The 22,070-nt window shown below is 42.2% G+C and overlaps 1 protein-coding gene across 3 annotated transcripts in view; it reads right to left on the reverse strand.

Annotated features, from left to right (window-relative positions):
• SEC24C (SEC24 homolog C, COPII coat complex component) overlaps positions 1-21,681 on the reverse strand; it is a 39,674-nt gene extending 17,993 nt beyond the window's left edge. The window contains exons 1-10 of one of the 3 annotated variants that reach the window (XM_081913486.1): positions 21,502-21,681; positions 16,595-16,798; positions 14,736-14,819; positions 12,490-12,631; positions 11,042-11,220; positions 9,388-9,855; positions 6,191-6,327; positions 4,595-4,663; positions 2,296-2,407; positions 1,205-1,332 (exon numbers count right to left, since the gene is read on the reverse strand). In XM_081913486.1, coding sequence (XP_081769612.1) covers positions 1,205-1,332; positions 2,296-2,407; positions 4,595-4,663; positions 6,191-6,327; positions 9,388-9,855; positions 11,042-11,220; positions 12,490-12,631; positions 14,736-14,819; positions 16,595-16,769 — 1,494 coding nt within the window. In that variant the 5' untranslated portion in view covers positions 16,770-16,798; positions 21,502-21,681. The remainder of the gene's footprint in view (positions 1-1,204; positions 1,333-2,295; positions 2,408-4,594; positions 4,664-6,190; positions 6,328-9,387; positions 9,856-11,041; positions 11,221-12,489; positions 12,632-14,735; positions 14,820-16,594; positions 16,799-21,501) is intronic. The other 2 variants (XM_081913488.1, XM_081913487.1) reach the window with 2 other exon arrangements.
• Positions 21,682-22,070: the final 389 nt, after the last annotated feature.

Below are 22,070 nucleotides of genomic sequence, written 5' to 3' on the forward strand. Positions count from 1 at the left end.
GGCTATAAATGAAGTCCTTAAGGCAGCAAGTACCCCTTTTCAAGGCCTCCAAAAGCCTCCTTGCACTAAGGAGCAAACATCTCTAAAGGACAGGTGCAACATTTCAACCATTCTGAAAGTTGGGTTTTGCTAGTCTCACTTTAACACCCCTTCTCCTGGATACTTCTGAACATTAACTGATTCAGTGTCTTATTTCCCCTAACAGGTGGGGGACACAGCTGCCAGACAAGTCCATGGACACTGGAAGCAACACCTGCCAATTTTAAAAAAAGTATTGCATAGCTCTGCATGAAGCTATCAAAAGGCTTTCAGGCAGCCACTGCAAAACTTTCCCCCTCCCTCAATAAGCATCGGCTTCTAAAAACCAGTTTATCAGCCTGAGGTAGGAGACTACTGAATTCTTTTTGAAAGGAAAACATCTGTCCAGATTTCATTGCTCTATAGATAGTTTTTTTGGCTTAAAGGGTTTGAATGAGTGAAACAGGTTGTAGAAAAAATTGGGTTTCATTGTGCTGTCATGCTCTAATGCGACCTAAGGCAGGGATATGCAGCGAACAGTCTTGTTCAGTTTTTCATTCACTCCTATGGGATAAAGTAAAGCACTGGACTTCGGTAACAAAATCTGCAGCATTCCCCTATGACTTGGAGACAGTAGGCAGTAAATATGGTGTCAAGTGTGGGGACACAGCTTCAATGACTCCACCAGGAGACTTAAAATGCATTCCCAATTGTTCCTTGAAGAGCAGGACTTACATTCTGTGCCATTTAAATTTTGCACCAAATCCAAACCCGGCTGGGATTGGTTTTACTTGGAGCTCTTTACTTAGGAGTGGAGCCAATCCCTGCCAAAAAGGGTGCATGAGATCAGTGCCAAGGCTCAGTGGCTTCAAGCTTGGATGCTAAGGATCTGGCCCACGAGGCTGAAAAGCTTCCCCACTCCGATCTAGATGTTAAAGAGGATGGGCAACACATTGGAACCTTGTGGAACATGACACAAATGTTTGAATTAAAGATTGCTAGTGCTTAGGTAATAAACACAAGCACAGAAAACTGCACGGCAAGTAATTTTGAACAACTACTTGAGCACTTTTATTTGGATAGATTCATTAACTATCAGTGCTAAAAGTATGAGTGGTGACAAAACAAACAGGTGCTACTGACAAATTTGCTATTTCATCTGAAAGGTCAGGAATATGAGTCTCACCTCTTCTGCAGGAAGCACAGCCAACGGCTTTATGACTGCAGCAAGAGGAACTTGTGACTGCTTGGCCATATCTGAGGTGCATGGGATATTATATGATGTACATCTTATGTAGCGGGGACTGGCATTACCTGAAAAACAGAGAAGAAAAAAATCAAAACTCTATCCGTACATCAACACCAAAGAAATCACTTTATTTCAATGACTTATGTCCCAACTCTTCAGTTTTTACACTCAAGAGGGACTAACAGTCACACATTGCTAGTCACCATCCACCTAACCTTGGGTCACAGGGGAACCTGGAGAAGGACCTCTGAAGAATATACTGGCATGCAGGCAATTTCAAGTGGAAGAAGGGACTCCTATGTGTATGGACATTAGGGTTCGCAGCCAGGATGGTGGTGACTAGCACTGATATATCTAGTTATATGAAATAGTAAGGGAAATACTCAGATTATGATTTGGACTTAACCCTATGAAACTGATTATTTCAATGAAAGCTCATGTCATAATAAGCTAATCAATTTTAGAAAAGCACCCATGTGCGACTAACACCAAAAGGTATTATGCAACTTCAGAAATTAAAACTTTCCTTGCAAGTCAAGCCCCCACTCCAACATGCTGTTTTTAATACTGTGGTTCTCAGAAACCTCTAGCTTAGTCATTTTTTTAAAGCTTAATATATTAATCACCTTTTATTTCATAATGGAACACACACCAGGTTCCCAGGCAGTCTCCCATCCTGGTACTGATAAAATCCAAGCCTACTTAGCTTTATGCATAGTTCCTGCATCAGGGGCCTGTTGTCTCTTTACAGCTCTGACACATTTATTTATTTTTAAAAAACTGTTTACTGTGTTCATGTTCAGGTTCAGTTAGTTGTTCTGAACACAAACGGTATGAGCACCTTCAAGTATCACTTGAATCTATGTGATCACAGTCTCTGACAAAAGGCCATGTTGTTTTCCTTCTTTTTTCTGGCAATGACTGCTACTTATCTTTGGCTGTAGCTCATGAGAGACTTTGTTGTCTTTACTGCAAAAGACTAGCATGGCTAGACCTATGGAAAATCTTTGGCTAGGTGAACATTTTACCTTGATCTTTGACCAAAAAATTGGTAGTGACAAGGGGTGGGACTTGCCCACGGACTCCAGTGATGAATGGCTCTGACCCACGATTATTCCTGTCATCTTCAATTACCTGGATCTAAAATGGTAAGCAGAAAGTTAGTGGTACAGTGGACGCTGCGCAAAAACTGGTGATAATGCAACTTTCAAGTTTAGCGGTAGCCAAAGATTTGCAATCAATCACTAAATAACAACTACGTATGTTTTAGGAGTCTATCATTTTGCTTTTGCTGAGGATTTTGGGGATAAGTAAATAGTCAATTTGAAGATAATACGATTGGCATGTTAAACTCTACATTTCCAGATATTAAGTCCACTAATCTAAAAATCCCGGGCCCAAGGAAGTTCCTGCTCATTGTTCATCAGCAACTTTTGTTGCAAACTGCCTACGCAGCAGGGTCTGAGAATTTATCACCCAAGAATTTTGGAAGCATTTTGGCAGCACTGTAGTTTGCCATGTCCCAGTATGCTTGTTTTCAAAAGGTGATTCAAGTTAAGATGATAAACAACAAGACAAAACCAATACAGTGGCAAATCTAAGAACTTGTGAGAGTTAAGCTTTAGTTTTCACCGAGATAACTTGCGTATGGGCTGTGCCACTTCTGAATGCAGGTGCGAGTGATATAATGAATTGATTCTCAAAACAAGACAAAATCCACCTAAAAGCTTCACATCAGGAAGAAGTCTAAGTTGGGTGCTAATTTACACCCAGCCACACTAATTCTTCCCTCCCTCTTCTCATCTTACTATGGCCATTCTGGGCAATCTGGACGTACTAATCCCAATGTCTGGAAAGGAATTCCCACATCTGTCAAGCCACCACAGTCTTTGGCAAGCTGCTTCTCCAAAAATGCACTTCTGCAAAGCCCTTTCAGGTCCACTTATCAGGCCCTTGTCCTCATTTTTTACCAGATTGCAATCTCAGGTTACCATTCATACTACCCTGAGTTCAGTTCAAATCTAAGAACAATCGTGCCATTAAGCAATAGTTGGTTAACCACAGTAGTTGCTGGTCTGTAACCCAAGGAGCGGCCACAAGTTTTTAAAATCTGGATAATCCTGCTTTCAGCCCTTCAACATAAAACAATAAGGCAAGTTAAAATGGTAATGCAATATTATTTGAAACTACTTTCCACTTATTGGATTACAAATATGTACTTGTTCCTCCCAAAAAAGTTATAGAAAAGATGATCTTCTCTGGCAATCCACCGCTGTATGGCTTTTAAGTACTAGGATGGAAATCTACTTCACCTTGCGAACGAGGACATTCAACCCTCCCTTTCCCTTCATGTCTTTATTCCTTTGCTAGTATGCCTCCTATGACAAGAGCACTAATAAATACCCTTACACTTGGATCTGAAACACACCAATGAAGAGGCTGCGTACAAAAGGTGAGTGACCATGCTGGGAAGATACTACAAACTAACTGAAGTCGTTAACACCACTGAGGAGATTCTAGTGTTGTGAACCAACTTCAGCCTGTTCAAGACACAACAACGCAGGGGCAATAGACAAGCCACACTGACAAGTTTAATTGCAAACCAATTTGCAATTTGTCATTTTGTCTGTTACTGAAATAGTATTGTGATGGACTATCTTTGCCTAAGCAAGACATTACAGCAGAAAATTCAATGTATTTATCATCTCCATTTCCCCTTAAATATACACTCATGAACTTCTTGTATTAGGAGGGGAAATAGTTAAAATAATGACTTCTGAATCTCACAAAAAATTAAAACTTGAACCCTTTTTTAAATGTAACAGAATGACATAAATAAAATGAGTTTTAGGACTTCTGTCCAGGAATATTATACAGGTTATGCACAAATCCACTGGAAATTTCCTCTTTGTTCAGTGGGCCTTGTGAAAAAACACACCATTTCAGAAGCGCAGGACTGAAAAAGAGTTCCAAGTGGATTATGCCAAATTCAATGCTGAATTCATAATTATTCATAGTGCAAAACTGACAAATGTAATATTCAGAAGTATTTTGCTTATAAATTACTTAATTTCAAGAAGGAAATACCACTTCATTACCTCATAATGCCAAACCTCTATTGCCCCTTGATTTGTGGTGTGAAGAGGATTTCAAAGTTCATGATATTTTATTCTACTTATTGTAATGTTGTGAGCAGAAAGAGAGGGGTGGGATAAAGATGAAAGACTAACACCAGGGGGTAGTTAGCAAGAGTAAGATTATTTTGCAGACACAAACAAGCAGCCACCAACATGCAGACAATAGCAGACAGAGAGACACCGCACTTACTGGGCTAGGAATTGCATCTGGATCTATTCTGTGTCTGGGTTTCTGCTGAGGTGGCAGCTCATTGAGTTGCTTTTTTTTTTGTTTTAAAAAAGAAAAAAGAAGTAAAATTGCCACAAAAAGGGAAAAAGAGAGAATAGTAAAACAAAACTAACAAGCAATGTTACTCCTATCTGTCCTGTTTCCATCACTGTTAGATATATTTATAATGGACAACAGCTCATGCAACAAGAGGTGAAACAACATTATTATCTTCAGTTCTACTTGTTATTTCCACATCTTGCTCCCTCATTGGAAATATACTTAAAATGAGCACTATTCTTGACCAAGCTGGCAGCTCACATGCTTGCTCAGTTCAACTTTGGAGAACGACGGGCTCAAGAACATGCAACTCCTCTTGAGATGTCAATTAAAGGAAGAGCACAGAAGGAAGCAAAGCTACTAACGTGTCTCAAAGTTTTCAAGCTGCAGGTTCAGGGTTACAGCGAAGGAGGCTGTAGCTTCATCCTTCACAAGCATAAGTTAGCACGATAGCATAAAGCTGGACATACAAAGAGCTACTCTGGAGAAATAGCTGTCACTGCTTTAACCGCCTGTAGTTGTGGCCTTTGGAACAATGGCTTCACAAAACCCCACTGGAATTGAGAGGATAAAAGACTAGCACACCAGAATTTAAAGCAAGCAGACGCTCTGTACAACTGGATATACGGCTGTGGTGTTCCCCAGAACTCTCATATGTGAGTTGCAATACATAAAACTTAAGAACAAATCCTCATGTTTTCACACCAGGGTTCATGCAAGTCCTACATTCACTGGCTGGCAAGAAACTACGTGCCCAAGGGCATGGGCACATCAAGCTTACTTTCCCACATGAACACCTGATCTTGGTACCTGGTAACAAAGAGTTTTCGAAACTCCCCTTAATTTCAAAGAGGCGTGTCTTCAGGCCATGCAGCACTGAGGCACGGAGGCTGGTGTTCAAGGCACCCAAACCCAAAGCTCCCTTAAGAATTCTGTAATTCTCCCTTAAGATTCTATGTCATGCAGTTCTTTGGATCCAGACTGCGCTGTGCAGCTGTTTTGCACAACATGGCCTTAACCTAGCAAGGGTCATTATATGCTAGAAAACCGACCAAATGCCATTCTGTTACAACTCGAGTAGCGGCATAATAGCCCGCCATAAGCAAAGTTAAGTTGCTTAGCCCTATTTCGCAAGTTCAAAGAAGCCATTCAAAATACTGTTTTACTAACATTAACATACTCCAACCGAGGCCAATCACATGGACAAAGATATGAACTAGACAGAACTACAACCGTTCTCAGTAATTCCTGTGATCCTTTTCCATGGTAGTATAATTGCAGGGCTTGCTGCAGATGATTATTATCTTGTGATAATCCAGTTGATACGCTACATTTCTTTATATAAGTATACAAAGATGGTCAGGATTGCCAATAACAGTAGTGCATAGGCATGCCCTTGTTCTGTTTAAAGCGAGCAAGAATGAAACAAATCGATAGAACCTACAAAGAGGCAGGTTTTTAATCTTCAGAATCACTTTCTAGGACAGGATATTTATTTCTAAAATGGATACAACTTACTGGACTAGGAATGGAGTCTGGATCTAGACGTTTTGGTGGAGGTGGCTGTGGAGGTCCAGGCTGGCTCCCATAATTTGCTGGCCCAGGGTAAGCTGGTCCATAGTTTGGCTGGGTACCTCTATTCTGTCCAAAGGACCCTGAAAAATATATATGCTAGATTTAAGTATGCAATAGAATTAAAATAAATTCAACTTTGATAGTAAACACATCTCCACAAAAGCACCTATAACCACTTTTCAGTACATATTATTCCAAGATTCTGATGATACAAATTTCAAATTATGATTGATGCTTAAAATCCCCATAGAAAAGAAAGCAGAGGCGTATTTACTAGTTTTATTAGGGAAGTTCATCTCACAGGAAAAGAAAACAATTTTTCTATACGCCATGGCAATCACCAGAATAGTTCTCGCTAGTAAAGGGAAAGGTGAGACAATAACCACAAAAGAAAACTGGATATGTAAATTAAATGAATTTATAGAATTGGCAAAGTTAACAGCAGCCATAAGGCTCCAGAAAAATCAAATATTAAGATTACAATGGCAATGTTTTGAGGAATATATGGAAAAACACTGCTCTACAAAGAATACATTGATATGCATGGATTATGTATGTAAAGTATAAGAATATAAATCAGAAATGGATTTAAGACATATTACCTAAAGAATGCAATGACAATATTCAAATTTGAACTAAAAGAAGTTGAGTCGTGGTGGAGGGAAGTCACGGGGGGGGGTGTAGGGTTTATGTTTGTAGTGTAGGGTATATATGTGTTTTGTTTTGATTTCTTTTGGTCGATTTTGTATCAGTATTTGTTTGTTTATTTTACTTTTATTTTCTGTATCATTTATCAAGAAATAATTTTTTAAAAATTCAAAAATTTCAATTATGATTTAGTTATATGACTAAGAATGAAACCAATTTTAAAATGCCTGATAAACATACCTGCAGACAGATTTTTCAATACTGTAAAGTTCAGTAAGGAAAATCAGCTTGAAAAGGCACCCCTTTCCCCAATAATTTCTGTTTCATTGCCTTACACTGCTCTATCTTAATGCGTTCCAAATAACTCCATGGTGAAACAACTATGCAAGTAGAATGAAAAGGCACCGGGGTTGGAATCCAGAGGAACTTAGTCCCACTTTAGCCTCTCTGAAAATAAAGGAGCAAGTTAGCAGTGGCTAACTTAAGTCTCGCTGATTTCAACAGGAGCAATGCTATGGAAGAGTTTCTCTAGCTCCAACCTATTGCGCATATTGCATCTCTGCTGGCAGATTTTGCATTCCTTCTTCAGAAGTTTCAAACACAGAACTACCGTATTTTTCGCTCTATAACACGCACCTGACCATAACACGCACATCGTTTTTAAAGGAGGAAAACAAGGGAAAAAACATTCTGAATGAAACAGTGGGAGTACCATTTTTGTGCTTCATGCTGTGGCCACAGACATGTGATCTGATGGTGAATTTGGGGTGACCCAATGCAAAAATCCTGAGAATCCCTGTAGATCCATGCTTTGTAACCACATTTTTGCACCATTGCAGCCCCAGGCAACAGTGGGCGTGTGATTTTGGGGGGGCAGGCTGTAGCCATGGACATGCTATGTGCTCTGATGGTGAATTTGGGCTGACCCAATGCAAAGATCCTGAGGATCCATGTAGATCCATGCTTTTTAACCACGTTTTTGCACCATTGCAGCCCCAGGCAACAGTGGGCGTGTGATTTTGGGGGGGCAGGCTGTAGCCATGGACATGCTATGTGATCTGATGGTGAATTCGGGGTGACCCAATGCAAAGATCCTGAGGATCCATGTGGATCCATGCTTTTTAACCACATTTTTGCACCATTGCAGCCCCAGGCAACAGTGGGTGCGTGGTTTTTGGGGGGCAGGCTGTAGCCATGGACATGCTATGTGATCTGATGGTGAATTTGGGCTGACCCAATGCACAGATCCTGAGGATCCATGTGGATCCATGCTTTTTAACCACATTTTAAGTGGGGAGGGAAGGAAAAACACAGAAGGGACAAGGAGCACGAGAGGGGTGTGCAGAGAAGCAGCTGGCTAAAGAATGCAGGAGAGGGGTATAACGGGAGGGAGGAAAGGAAGGCAAAAGTTTTCCCTCACCTACCCACCCAAGCTAGCCAGCTCGCGCTCGCGCTCGCGCTCTCTCTCTCTCTCTCTCTCTCTCTCTCTCTCTCTCCTGCATGTTTTCACTCTGCTTTCCCCTCTGCTTGCCTGGAGGGGAGGGGCTTTCCCTGCTCTTTGTTCCATTTGAGCAAACACAGCAATGAAACAGAGGAGGGTGGGCAGTAAGACCCTGAGGCAGAATGCAGGAAAGCAGCAGCTTCCTCTTTTCAGGTTTCCCTTCTCCGAGACGCGCAATTTGATTTTTGCCTGATTTTTTTTTGCCATTTGGCTCCAGGAACCACACATTCGCTCAATAACACGCACAGACATTTCCCCTTCCTTTTTAGGAGAAAAAATCTGCGTGTTATAGAGGGAAAAATACGGTATGTGTGTTTGGTAGCCACAAGACTTAACAATTCAGTTTTGTACACCAAGTAATCCAAAAACAGCATGATTCTGAGTATAGAGAAAAAAGGACCTGCCAAAAGATAAAAAGACCTCCCCAAAGAGAAGCAAACAGTTCCTATACAGGTTGCAAGCAACTTTCTAACTCACTGTTCACTGAGCTGGGAAGCAAAGAAAACTCAACTTTGGAAGTCTCCATCAGAGGAATGTAGGAAAAAACAGTAGCTGATTAACAAGCCAATCCCCACCTTTATATTTAGGTTTTAAAATCCACAGGAAAAATATATTTGTTTAAACAACTACAGAAAAAAACCTTGATGCAATAACAGCAATCAGAACCACCCTGTACATGAAGGGTAGAGAATGTGATGTCCACTAGATCAACTCCAGCTCCCATCAGCCCCAGCCAGCATGGCCCATCAGTTATGATGGCTGTTGTAGTCCAATATCTGGAGGACAGCCTGTTGGCTACAAGTGCTTTACATCCTAATAGGAATGGCTTCCTGAGGAAACACAGCTACCAAGTTCAGTTATCTGCAAGTTGCTAATTTCCATTGAATTCAAGGTATTTTAAAGACCTCGCTACAAATTAGCACAGACATCTATTGTAACAAAGTATTAAAACCCAATTAACTTTTATTCCTTAGCAATGTACTGAACATACCATTCTGCTGCAGTGCATATCCTGGTTGGGAAGGATGGCTGGGAGGTGGTCCTTGCAAGCCTGCCATTGGTGGTCCAAGGGGTGGCCCTGTCATAGCTGGCTGAGGTGGTGGTGAGGTCACATGGTTTGGCTGGGAGGTGAGTGGCCCAGTAGCTGCTTGTCCCGGTAATGATGTCCCCTGCATCGGGGGAGGCCTTGAAACTCCTGCAGCAGGAGGGTAATTGGAAGCACCGACCCCAGAAGATGAAGGCGGCGGGGCAAACCCAGGAGCTTGATGGGAGAGGTTCAGGGCTGACGGAGGACCAGAAATAGCAGGCTGTGCCATAGGAAGACCCTGAGACAAGGTGGTAGGAGGCAATCCATGGGGCACAGCAGGAGGTGGCGGTCCTTGGTTTGAATAGGGCACATACTGCCCAGACCCACTCGAAGTAAAACTTCCTGAGGCAGGAGGAACTGATGTTGGCGGACCTGAGGAGAAGAAGTTAATTTTGGCCACATCTTGCTTTACAAAAGTGTTCTTCTCCCAGTGTGCATAAGGTGTTTTAGTAAACTACCCCCTCACCCTGGATACAAAGTTATTTCAAGGTGGAGAGAGAGAGAGAAAACAGAAATGGAGGTGCTTATTAACAAGCAGGTTTTACCATTCACTTTCATGATTACCGATACCAATAGTTGGTATTCGTCACCGGACCTTATGATATCCTATGGTAAGAAAACCATTGTAAAGAGCTACTTATCAAAACATTCAGTTTTAAGAATGGAATGGAAGTGAGAGCATGATGAAGTTGCAGTTCTCCCACTTGAATTTTGCCCTGAGCTCTTTGGATGAATGACGGTATACTTTTTTCTTTTTTTTAACTACTACTACTACTACAGTTGATAAAGGCCAAACATAACAAACTCTATGTGCATTTAAATGGGTAGTTCTCAGAGATTCTTTTAATATGAATACCCCAAATTACTTTGACTGGTATCTCAATACTCTGAGTACAGTAAAAGGTAAAGGGTCCGGTCGTGGCCAACTCTGGAGTTGCGATGCTTTATTGGCCGAGGGAGCCGGCGTACAGCTTCTGGGTCATGTGGCCAGCATGACTAAGCCGCTTCTGGCGAACCAGAGCAGTGCACAGAAACGCTGTTTACCTTCCCGCCAGAGCGGTACCTATTTATCTACTTGCACTTTGACGTGCTTTCGAACTGCTAGGTTGGCAGGAGCAGGGACCGAACAACGGGAGCTCACCCCGTCACAGGGATTCGAAACGCGACCTTCTGATCGGCAAGTCCTAGGCTCTGTGGTTTAACCCACAGCGCCACCCGTGTCCCTAATACTCTGAGTAGCCTCACTTAAAGCAATAGTTTTAGTGGATCTACTGCGAGTATAACCTATGCTGGATTATCAACCTTAGTTAATTTAGTTGTTCCTTTTTCCTTGCTTAATATCTTGGAACCATTTTATATATTATACTACTTGAGTTCCAATTAAGAGTTGTTGTGACAGCATGCAATAGTTACAACACAAGGACCTGCTTTACTGCATTTTACAGAACTTGCAAAAGAGAGAAGTAATTGTACCCATAGCAGTCTGGAAGATCCTTCTCAAGGGAACTCCAAATTAGTCTATGCAAGCAAGCAGCATTCAAACGTTCTGGTTACTCACCATAGCCCAGTACACCTGGGGAGGGAACAGAGGTTGATGCGCCACCTATGTGCATTCCTGCCATATGATTGGTCAGCTGCTGTGTGCTCGTTGGAGGTGGCCCATATGACTGGAAAGTAGCTGACTGGGTAACAGGTGTGGGCGTTGTTCCAGGCATGAACTGTTGAGAAGCAGGAGGTCTAAGAAAAGGAAGCAGAATAAAGACAGTCCTGAGACAGTGGTGATGAAGATCTTCCCAGTGGCTCTGCAGTTTTCAGAATGGGAAGGTTCTAAAACCCCTTTGCAGCACACCAATCAATCAAAGCAACAGATGTTCAGGCACTTCAGCTTTCCTAATCTAAGATGAAAAGCAAAGGAGAAACTGTCCAGCTCATCATCTGTTGGCTTCACAACCCTCTGTTACATTTATTGCCTGGGATGGTAGGTTGCAATCTCTGTTCTTAGGAAAGCAGACAAGGGTGGGTAAGTGGCTTGCAGAGGCAGTTCTGGGGTTCTGCACTAGTGCCAATGCTGCCGCTCCCCTACTCCTAAAGCCTGTGACCACTCAAAATGTGGTTGCTTTGTTTCAAAGTAAAATATGAACTTGCAAGCTATGGTTAATGGGTTCACGGTCTTCCCACTTAATTTTTTATCTATTTTTCCTTCTAGTTTTTAATGATTTCCACTGTGATGGTGTCTTTTGGTTACGTATGTGTGTATAAATATTAAATAAAATAATAAATAAAACATTAAATTAAACCAGAAAGTTATGTGCAAGCTTATGCCTACACAGTTGCTCTCAAAGATGTACTATTTTGCAAAAGCAGTGGAGGCAGAGCTCCTGCTCTGCAGAAGGGAGAAAGGAACAGCCCAATTGCGCAAGCAGCAGCCTGATTACCCAGATGATGAGTAACCTGCTCACTCAACATGGCTGAATAAGGTGTGGTGGTGAACTATGTATTGTCCCTGTTGCCTAACTGCAAATTCAGCTGTGGGTAGACTGCTTGACTGAGACAGACGTACTGCTCACCTTTGTTCTAAAGCTTTACTATAACACTAATTGCTAACTGTCTTGAGAAGAGCATTCTGGTGCATTACAAATAAATGAAGTATATCCAATTAAGTGTGCTTATAGAAAATAGAAAGTTACCACCACATTTAGTAGCTGTTAGAAGTCAGCCCAACAACTTCTCTATGTAACAAACCAAAAGCACACCATTTTGCTCTGCAGGGAGTGGATGGGTGCTCTGTCCCCCAAAATTTGATACAGACGGCAACCATTCTGCATAGGGGTTCCATTCCTGACTCCCACATGCGTTGGTGGAGTGCCCATAAGCCCTGCCACACCCCATTTTCAGGCCACTTCCAGGTTGGCAGCGACAAGCGTGTGTGTGATCTAACATCTGACTGTAAAATGGTCGCTGTCTGTACTGACAGGCTTAGAGTCTGATGACGGTTGTCCTAATTACCTTTGCAATGGAGCTGTAGATGCAGGAATCCCATTGCGTACATCTCCTTGTCCAAACTGACTATAGGCCGGCTGCCCAGGAGGAACTAATGTGCCAGATGCTGAAGCAGGTGCTCCAGAAGTAGTGGGAGCTCTCAGGGAACCTAGGGATATTGAACTGCATGTCAGTCATGTACAAATAAATAAGTGGGGGCCCACTTATGAAGATACTTAAAATATGCTAGGCATGATCTCTCATGGGATTATCAGGAAGCACATGCATACAAGGAAGAACAGAAAGCTATCCAGATTTTCAACAGCAAAGACAGAAAATTAATAGAAGCATGTAAATATGCTAGTGAAAATAAGGCTTGCTGTTCCTAGCTCCCCCCTTTTTTTTGCTTTATAAAGCATCTCAGATCCCAAGAAAAGTCACTATTGTGGTTGAAAGGAACAGACAAGGATTTGTCAGATTACTTTTAACATTTTTCTTTTTCGACAAGCCGTGTACAATCTTTATTTGCATGAGAATCTTCTTACTGGAAATATTTATATATTAGAACTATTACCAAAATATGGGAGCTGATTTAGAGTTAAGGTGTACGGCTTTTCCAGCTTTTTATCATTAAAAGGCCTGAAAAATACTACTATAAAACAAAGACAATTTGTTGCACAAATTAGGAATTTTGGCACGGATAATGTATTATCTGGCCAAAGTTCAGAAAATTCTGACATAAGAATGGCAGGATTATATCACCACTTTAAATATTTTGAGTTGAAAGGCAGGTGTCTTGTAAGTGCAACCACTTTGTTCTAATATCTCTGAGCAAATAAGATGTAAAAAAAAAAGAGAAGAAGACTGCCTTTTGCTGGTTCTTTTGAGTATTCACCATGTATTGCTAAATATGTGAGATTTTAATTAGCTGGTCACTCCTCTAAGACAAATATTGTTAACACACATCTTTCAGGATTCTCTGGTGGCATCTGCTTCTCAAAAGAAAAAAATGGTTGTCATTGGAGTTGACAGACCAAAGGATTAGAAGGCAGTAGATATGGGGAGGGGAGGGGATGCATCTCTGTGCGCACATGCAAGCAATTTGGAACTGATGCTTTGCTTGCTTGTATACAAGAGAAAGAGGTACCAAAACTTCATTTGATTTGCATTCTATTTGCTCACTTCCTCTAGTAACATTCTATGCATCTATTGAGGTTCTGCCAAGTCCACTCAAATTTGCAGTTTACATTAACAAGAGTTATCTCTAGTCACTTCCTCTGGTTCAGCTTCCTCTCCTTTGGGCAATATGGGTTTACCAATGGACTACTACAACATATGCCTAGTATCCTTTTTGAATTGTTAGGGAATCCATTAGGGTAACCACAGAAGTAGGCCTACTCATAAAAGTTAACTGCCTTTTCAAATTACTTCAACAATATAAAGCACAGGATAAATACACTTTAATATAAAGATTTGTACAGCCATGGTGAAGTTAAGCTTTGCTGCTCCCTTCTCACCAGCGGTCATATAATGTAATAATGCACTTCCTTCTCAAAAGGAGAAAGAGTTTCTATTGGGGAAGCGCAACCATCAAAGGTTAAACCATCTGGCTGAGCGTCTATGACATGAAAGCGGTAAACCAGTTTTTCAGCCTAAAGGGCTCATTTCCTCATGCAAAATCTTCTGACAGTTACATGCTAGTGATGGGCGGGGCCAGAGGCAAATTGGTCAGAGCAATGGATGCAACCCTTACCTCTGAACAGTAGTCTAGATTACAGCTACATAAAAGTCAGAGGGTTTCATCCAACGCCAGTCCTGCTCAGAGTATGTATGATCCTCCTTACTTTAGAAATAATCAGTCTACTGAAGTGACAGCACTTCCATGTAAGAAAGATGCATAGACATGTACTCTGCTGCAGAATACGCACACCGAGAAGTAAGGACTACATGCTGTTTTTAAACTTTACCCTGAGTACAAAAAGACTCGAAGGAAATGAATCATGTTCAAAGGGTGATCTCCACCTTTAGCCACACTCAAGAGCAAACCCACTGAAATCAATGGATTTAAGTCTCCTCTGAGTACAACTTAGTTGGATCTCACCGCTGTGTCCCAGAGACCTGCACATTCCTTGTAATAAGGCATCACAGCTCCACACATTCTAATAATTACGTGGCTTAGCTTTCAGATGAAACAAGAGTAATGTTTCAGAAGGAAATGCATCTGAACCAGTCTTTTCTCATAAGAGACAGTGCATGAAGAGGAAAGCATTTACCTATGAAGTTGGGAGTAAAAGAAGCATCAGAATCAAGAGAGACAGGAGAGCCCTTAGAAGGAAACCCCATTGAAGGAAAGTAACCTAGGAAGACAATATATGCATCAGTAAGAATAGACTTGGAAAACTTCAAATAAAATGCATTGTGCTAGTCCTACAAACGCTGGAGTTTCCTCCTGCTTAGCAATCATTGTTTATTTTCAATATAGTTTATTGCTACCTGTCATGAGACGTCAGGGATGAGTAGTTCCAAAGTAAAAAAAATGAGAAGATTCACCTCAAACAGCAGAACTTTCTGCTTGATGAGTGAACTACTTGATGAGCAAATTGAGAAGCTCACCCAGTAAGCTACCCTAAAACAAGAAGCTCCCCCACAAATATCTGCCAACTTTACACATGCCTCCAAAGTGAGAATGCAACATCAACATTACCTTTCTGTTTAACAGAAATAACTACTGTATTTTTCGCTCTATAAGACGCACCTGACCATAAGATGCACCTAGTTTTTAGACGAGGAAAACAAGAAAAAAAAAAATCTGAATCAAATGTTGTTGAAGAGGCTTTGCACAGCTATCCCTGAAGCCAGAACTGTTCTGGCTTCAGCGATAGCAGCGCAGCCTGCATTCGCTCCATAAGACGCACACACATTTCCCCTTACTTTTTAGGAGGGGAAAAGTGTCTTATAGAGTGAAAAATACGGTATTAAATGTAGCACATGTGCTAACTTTGCAGCAGCTTCCTTCATTAAAGCCTAGTATAAATACAACTCTCTATGGTCTCCGCTATGATTCCAGTGTGCAAAGGTAAGAGAACTAACAATCATTCCTATTCCAAGACTATAAGTCATGATAAAGCAGCTAGTTTTCCTGAGGTTAACACCACAAACTTTACTCCTTCAAGTGGCCTTTCAGCTAGTTCTGCTGCCATTAATGCCCACTTCTTTACACCAGCTGAATAGCAACTAAGCATCTAGCACAACATCCTAGGAAGCTAAATTTCTCCTAGGGGCTTCCAATTGCTTTAATGCTTGTGGACCACCAAAGCATGGAGCCCTCCCAAACCCCATGCACAACCATGAAACTTCGTTGCCGCCTGAACCATCTCCCATTGCTTTATGAAATATAATTGTATGCACAAGTTCTTAAATCATGAAGAACAAAGGATATTTATCTGCATCCAGAGAATTGTAGAGCTGGAAGGTACTCTGAAGGTCATCTAGTCCAAAGCAGGAATCTCAACTAAATCATACATGACAATTGGTCATCAAACCTCTGCTTAAAAACCTCTAAGGAGAGTCCACCATCTCTCGTGGGAGTCTATTCTTCTGTCAAACAGCTCTGATTGTCAGAAAGTTCTTCCTGATGTTTAGTCAGAATCTCCTTTATTATAACTTGAATCCATTGCTTTGGGTCCTACCGTCTGGAGAAGGAGAAAATAAGCTTGCTCCATCTTCCATGAGACAGCCCTTTAGATATTTGAAGACGGCTATCATATCTCCTCTCAGTCTCCTCTTTACCAGGCTAAACATACCCAATTCCATCAAGCGTTCCTCATACAGCTTGGTTTCCAGACCCTTGATCATCTTGGTTGCCCTCCTCTGCACACATTCCAGCTTGTTAATATCCTTCTTAAACTACAGTGCCCAGAACTGGACACAGTACTCTAGGTGTGGTCTAACCGGGAAGAATAGAGTGGTACCATAAATCCTTATACTGAATATTTTAAATGCACTTTTGAATCTTTTTGTTGCTACCACCTCATGGGCACATACAGAACATTAAAAAGCAGGGTAAACATTTTTTAAAATATATATATCTAAAAACAAAGGTCATTTCCCCCTTTATACCAATGAAGGATACCTTGTGGGGGGGCTGTCTGCGGATATCCTGTCATTGGACCATTGTAAGCACCATACTGTGAGGCGGGAACGGTCGGGATTGGCTGCCCTCCGTAACCAGGCGGCAGGTATCCTCCATATCCAGGCTGTGGCTGCCCATAAGGTGGCCCTGTGTGAGTTGGCTGGTTTACGCTCATTGTGCTCACATCCCCAAACTAGCCTTCACCTGTGAGAAAGGAAAGAGAAACATTAGGAGCCATCATTCAAACCAGGATTTTGTGCAAAAGAGCTGAAATGAAGAACCAGACCTTGCAGTGCTAGCAAATGTGTGCTGTTTTCTAAACTAATTTTACACACACATTACACTACAGGTGAGTAACTTTGTGAGCTCCAAGCTTGTTTTAGGTGTATTTCCCCAATATCTCTTAAAGCTGCCCAACCTTTTCATCCCATCAAAGTTTCTTCCTTCCAGTTGGTCTGCTCCTTGCTTTTCCTGACCTTTAGAGGTAGGGTGTTTTTTAAACTCTTTCTGTGTAGTTTCAGAGCAGTCAGACCAAATTTTTTTTTATTTGATTAAAAAAAATGATTTGTTTTTCATTTCTTCCCTGATTTGTATGGCTTGGGGATAAGTCCCCCCCACCCCCATCTGGGTAGAAAATAGTAGGCTTCTGCCACTTATATATGTTTGTAATACAAAACAGGATAGAGCATACAGGACTAATAAAAGGTAAAGGGACCCCTGACATTAGGTCCAGTTGTGACCGACTCTGGGGTTGCGGTGCTCATCTCGCTTTATTGGCCGAGGGAGCCGGCGTACAGCTTCCGGGTCATGTGGCCAGCATGAATAAGCTGCTTCTGGCAAACCAGAGCAGCACACGGAAATGCCGTTTACCTTCCCGCCAGAGTGGTACCTATTTACCTACTTGCACTTCGTGCTTTCGAACTGCTACATTAGCAGGAGCAGGGACTGAGCAACGGGATTTCATCCCATCACGGGGATTCAAACCACTGACTTTCTGATTGGCAAGCCCTAGGCTCTGTGGTTTAACCCACAGCATCACCCGCGTTCCTTACAGGACTAATAGGAATGACTAATTCAGAAAATACTTTCAGTTGCTTTCTAGACAATGAACTTTATTGGCTCACTGTACAAAAAAAAATTATCCACATACTTATGTGAGTATAGCACTGGGGCTTACTTCTCAGACCTGCTTGGAATCGGGAATTCTAATCTTAAATTCTGGATTAGCTAATCCAGAACACTTTTATCTCTGGCCCCATTCATCACCAGTTTATGGTCCCTGCCAATTACCCCCAGAAGAAACTGGGCCATCAATGAGAAATAATGTTGATGTTATGAAGCACTTATTTTATAAATTAAAAAAAAATCATACATGAAAAAATTAAAATAACACAGATTCAACAAGAATTAAGGTCTAAAAGCTATGACCAAAGAAGGCATTCATACAATCCTCAGGAGGCCCAGCCAGCATATCCTTATAGCTTGGTTGGCTAACCTGTGGTCCTACAGTTCCCATGGACCATGGCTACTGGATATGCTGGACCTGAATGGAATTACCTTTACTACCAGGTACTATTTGGGGACAAAGTTTATATAACTTTGTATATACTACATGGTTCTGAACATAGGGTTTAAATAATAAATTAGTCTTTATGTCAGTCTCCTGCAATAATCTGTACACAGTAGCTGATACTCTTCAGAACACTATCTACTAGTAGCAAAAAGTTCTTTTATAGCAGGATAATCAAGCATTTCCAGCAGTATGTCAGATTGTATCAGTGCAAGGGATGTTTTGCAGATGTGATCTTCTGAATCAGCACACACATAATCCAGAAGAAATAAAATACATTGCCTTCATAACACACTGAAATTTTAGTTTAAAGCAAGGCTACAACCATTAACAGCAAAACACAGCCCTATTTGCAACAGCATAAAATATGTCATTGCACTATTGTAGTATTAACAAATAGACGTAACAAATTTTAAAAGCATAGAACACTTCCAAGTCTACTGCTTGCTGATGGCCAAACTAAATTCATGGTTCACCTATCAAACAAGAAATAGTACAAACCATGATTTGCAAATCTAATGTTATGGCCGTCACTATGAAGCTGATTGTCTAGTTTTGCTTTCTACCTTCTCAACAAGTGGCTCTAAGCTACAGTTTCCCTGGCACGTGTTTAGAAATTCAAACCATGGTTTGGTCCTAAACTATAATGTAAAGACTATGGCTTGGTATAATGACAGTATTGACCAAAAATGCACAAGCATAAAACTGAATTCATTTTTTAGAAATGTTACAAGGAATCATGCTGAGAGGACAGTGCTTATTCCATAATGCATGTTTTAATTTTTGCATCCTGGTTAGCAAGTGAAGCTACAGAAGGGAATGGCATTTGCTATGTCCCTTTTTTTGTTCTGCAAGCTTCCTGCTCATTTCCCCTTCTCCATCTTTTTTATTTTTGCCATCTGCAAATATCTAAGTGCCAGCACAATGGGTTCTACGACAGTGTCTAAGCATGCTAGTATGCTGTACAGCTGGTAAACAACTCAGTATTGTGAGGTATACACTCAAACGCCTTTAAGACCTTTGAGCTTTGGACTTTGGCACACCTCACTCTGAATTAATGCTCTTGTTTTGTGATCACCACAGTGCAGTAGGATGGCACGTGTGCAAATCTATCAGCAGATCTCAATCTGCCTTCAGCCCACCTGTGCTTTAAAAGGATGCAATAGCATCACCTAGAACTGCTACACTAGTCCACTACATTAGTGCCACAGCTGGGGTGCTTGCAACACCCTCACTCACTGCTTCCTTCCTCACCCCTTGAAAAGGACATCATTCTTTCAGTTCTATGTGCTTTTCAAGGCTCTTATTGCTGCATTGGCACTTGAACAGAAGCGGCAGAGTAGGAGGTAAACGGAAGAGAAGTAGGAGAGAATAATGGAGCAGCTGGAGGGAGAGAAGTCAGGAATGCACCATATCCAATACAACAGATCCTCTTTAAAATCTATTTTCTCACAGTCCCCTTCCCCATTGGCAATCAAATAAATGTCACACCTATCTACTGAATGAACTGCAAAACCAAAAATCACAGAATTGATGTTTTCTAGCACTGCCCTTGTGAAAAAATATAGACTCAAGATATAGAAACTTATGGATCATCATAATTTTTACAAGGGATCCCCTCCAATCACAGGTAAACTCTGTATCCATAGATGTGCTCTTTGATTTTTACTGCGCAGTCTACCGCCAAGGTAAGCTTTAATTTGGCAGTGGCTATTTAGGGATACTATGTAAAATTGTGTAGATTGAAAAGGAAACATTTTAATCCTGCTAGATATTCAACCTTTACCCAGATCCCTTGGAAGTACAGTACAATGATTCTCTTTCTGTATGTGCGCTTTCTCTATGGGGAAGAGAAGTAACAAGAAGGGTTGGTGCCCACAACACACTCCCAAAATTCCAAATATCTCTGTATTAGCATAATCACCCTGTTACATACACATCTAGCCTTGCACAGACTAATAAGTGGACAACTTGTCCATAAAACTGATCCATTCTTATGGCAAGAGCGAAACCCTTTTCTAACAAAACTTAGAAAATGAGCAATATGTAAATGTCCTGTTGCATGAGGTAGTGGGATAGGACAAAATTAGGGAATTTAAAGCCTGGCCCCATATATAATCCGCAAATGAAGAAGCTACTCTTCAGAGTTCTATGCGTAACTAATGCTGCAGTCCAAAGTACAATTTAGCACGAATGCAAGTTAATGTGCACTGCTTGGGGAAAGGAAAGCACCATGGTGTGCTTTGAAATCTTCAAGGTGAACCTAAGTTTCAAAACAAAGTTATTCCATTAGTTGCAGGTTTAATCCCCATAAGAGACAGCTGCATTTCCCTGCATTGCAGGGCGTTGGGCTATATGATCCTAAGGGTATCTTCCAACTCTGCTCCTAATACCAAGCGTTTCAAAAGAAGTCTCTAATAGTAAGCACTGCTACTACTTCTGAAAAGAAAGAAAAAAGGCTCCTAGTAACGCTTTCGTTGAAATGCAGCCTGACTCCTACATAAACACAATATTGCTTCATCTCAGTTTCACCTTGTCAAGCCCTGTTCACACGTTCGGCAGGATCGACTGGTAAAGCTTTTCTCGGGTTGTTTCCCTTTTTGGCTGCAGATCAGAGTGTGGGGTTACTCCCTATGAGCTAAATCTCCCACATATAGAAAACCCCAGCAGGCCAGGGAAAACATTTCCTCCCCGCTCTCTATTTGGAAGTTGTCTGAATAATTTCCCCCAACTCCTGTATCAAACCTGTTACCGACCAGCCTCAGGGACGCACCTATCAACCTGCACTTGTGAATGCAGCACACGTCAAGAGGAACACACTTTGCGTGGTGCCTGTGCGAAGCAAAGCGGGGGGGGGGAGGAAAAGCGCCGCTTATTTCCTACCAGTCCGGGGGGGGGGGTGGCGAGGGTTGGGTTGGAAAGATTCATTTATTTTAATTTCATTCGTTAAATGTGTATATCGCCCTTCAAGCGAAGAGCACCGAGCGGTTCAACACATAAAAGTGCAAAAAATGAGATCACACAAAATACATAATAAAAAGAACAGACAACATCCTCTCACAAACACGGTCAAAATGGCATTTAATCAGCCCAAGGCCTGGTCATGAGAACTCGCTGAGGGAGAAGCTAAGCCGGGGATCCATCCGGACGGCTCAGCACAGGGCCTCCCCCGGAGGCCGGAGGCGTAAGCCTGTCAGGATCAGGCCAAGCGCGCTCCGGAGTCGGGCGGCGCTTTATCCCTCAGCCCCGGCCTCGTCGCGGAGCCGCCTCCCCCCTCCCGACCCCGCTCCCTCACAACCTCGCGCCTCAAAAGAGATCGGCCCGGCCTCGCGCTTACCTCAACCGGCTGTCCCCGCTCCTGCTGGTCGTCGGGCCGCCGCTGGCGCCGGCTTCCGCTTCCTGTGCCCGCCGCCGCCGCTCACCGGAAAGGCCCCTCCACGTCCGCTCCGCTCTCCCTCACAGCTTGCCACGTCCTCACTTCGCTCGCGGCCTTTGCTGCACTCCGCTGCAACAGGGACCCGGATGCTGCTCGGCGACCATAGAGGCGCGCGGGAGAGAGCGAGCGAGCGAGCCAGGGAAGAGGAAGAGGAAATGGGGTCTTCCATCGCGGTCTTCCATGACGCGCTTCCGGTCAAGATGGCGGCTTTTCTCCTGCCTCACGGGCCGCGTTCCCTTAAATCACCCAAGTCCTCGGGGGCTGTGGCGCCCGACTGGGCCCCGGTAGTGATATCGTCGTAGGATGGTGCTGTCCACTGTAGCAAACGGGAGGCTAGTTTTCCCTGACGTGGTAGTACTTAAGACTGTAGTTGGGGAGTATATTTATTTATTTATGTTTATTAATTTCGTCGCTTGATAGGAGGGCGGGACAATAACCTCAGTTGTTTACAAAAAGATGAAATAGCAAAA

Source organism: Podarcis melisellensis, assembly GCF_964234715.1.
Source record: "Podarcis melisellensis genome assembly, chromosome: 5".
In the NCBI taxonomy this organism is placed as follows: Eukaryota; Metazoa; Chordata; class Lepidosauria; order Squamata; family Lacertidae; genus Podarcis; species Podarcis melisellensis.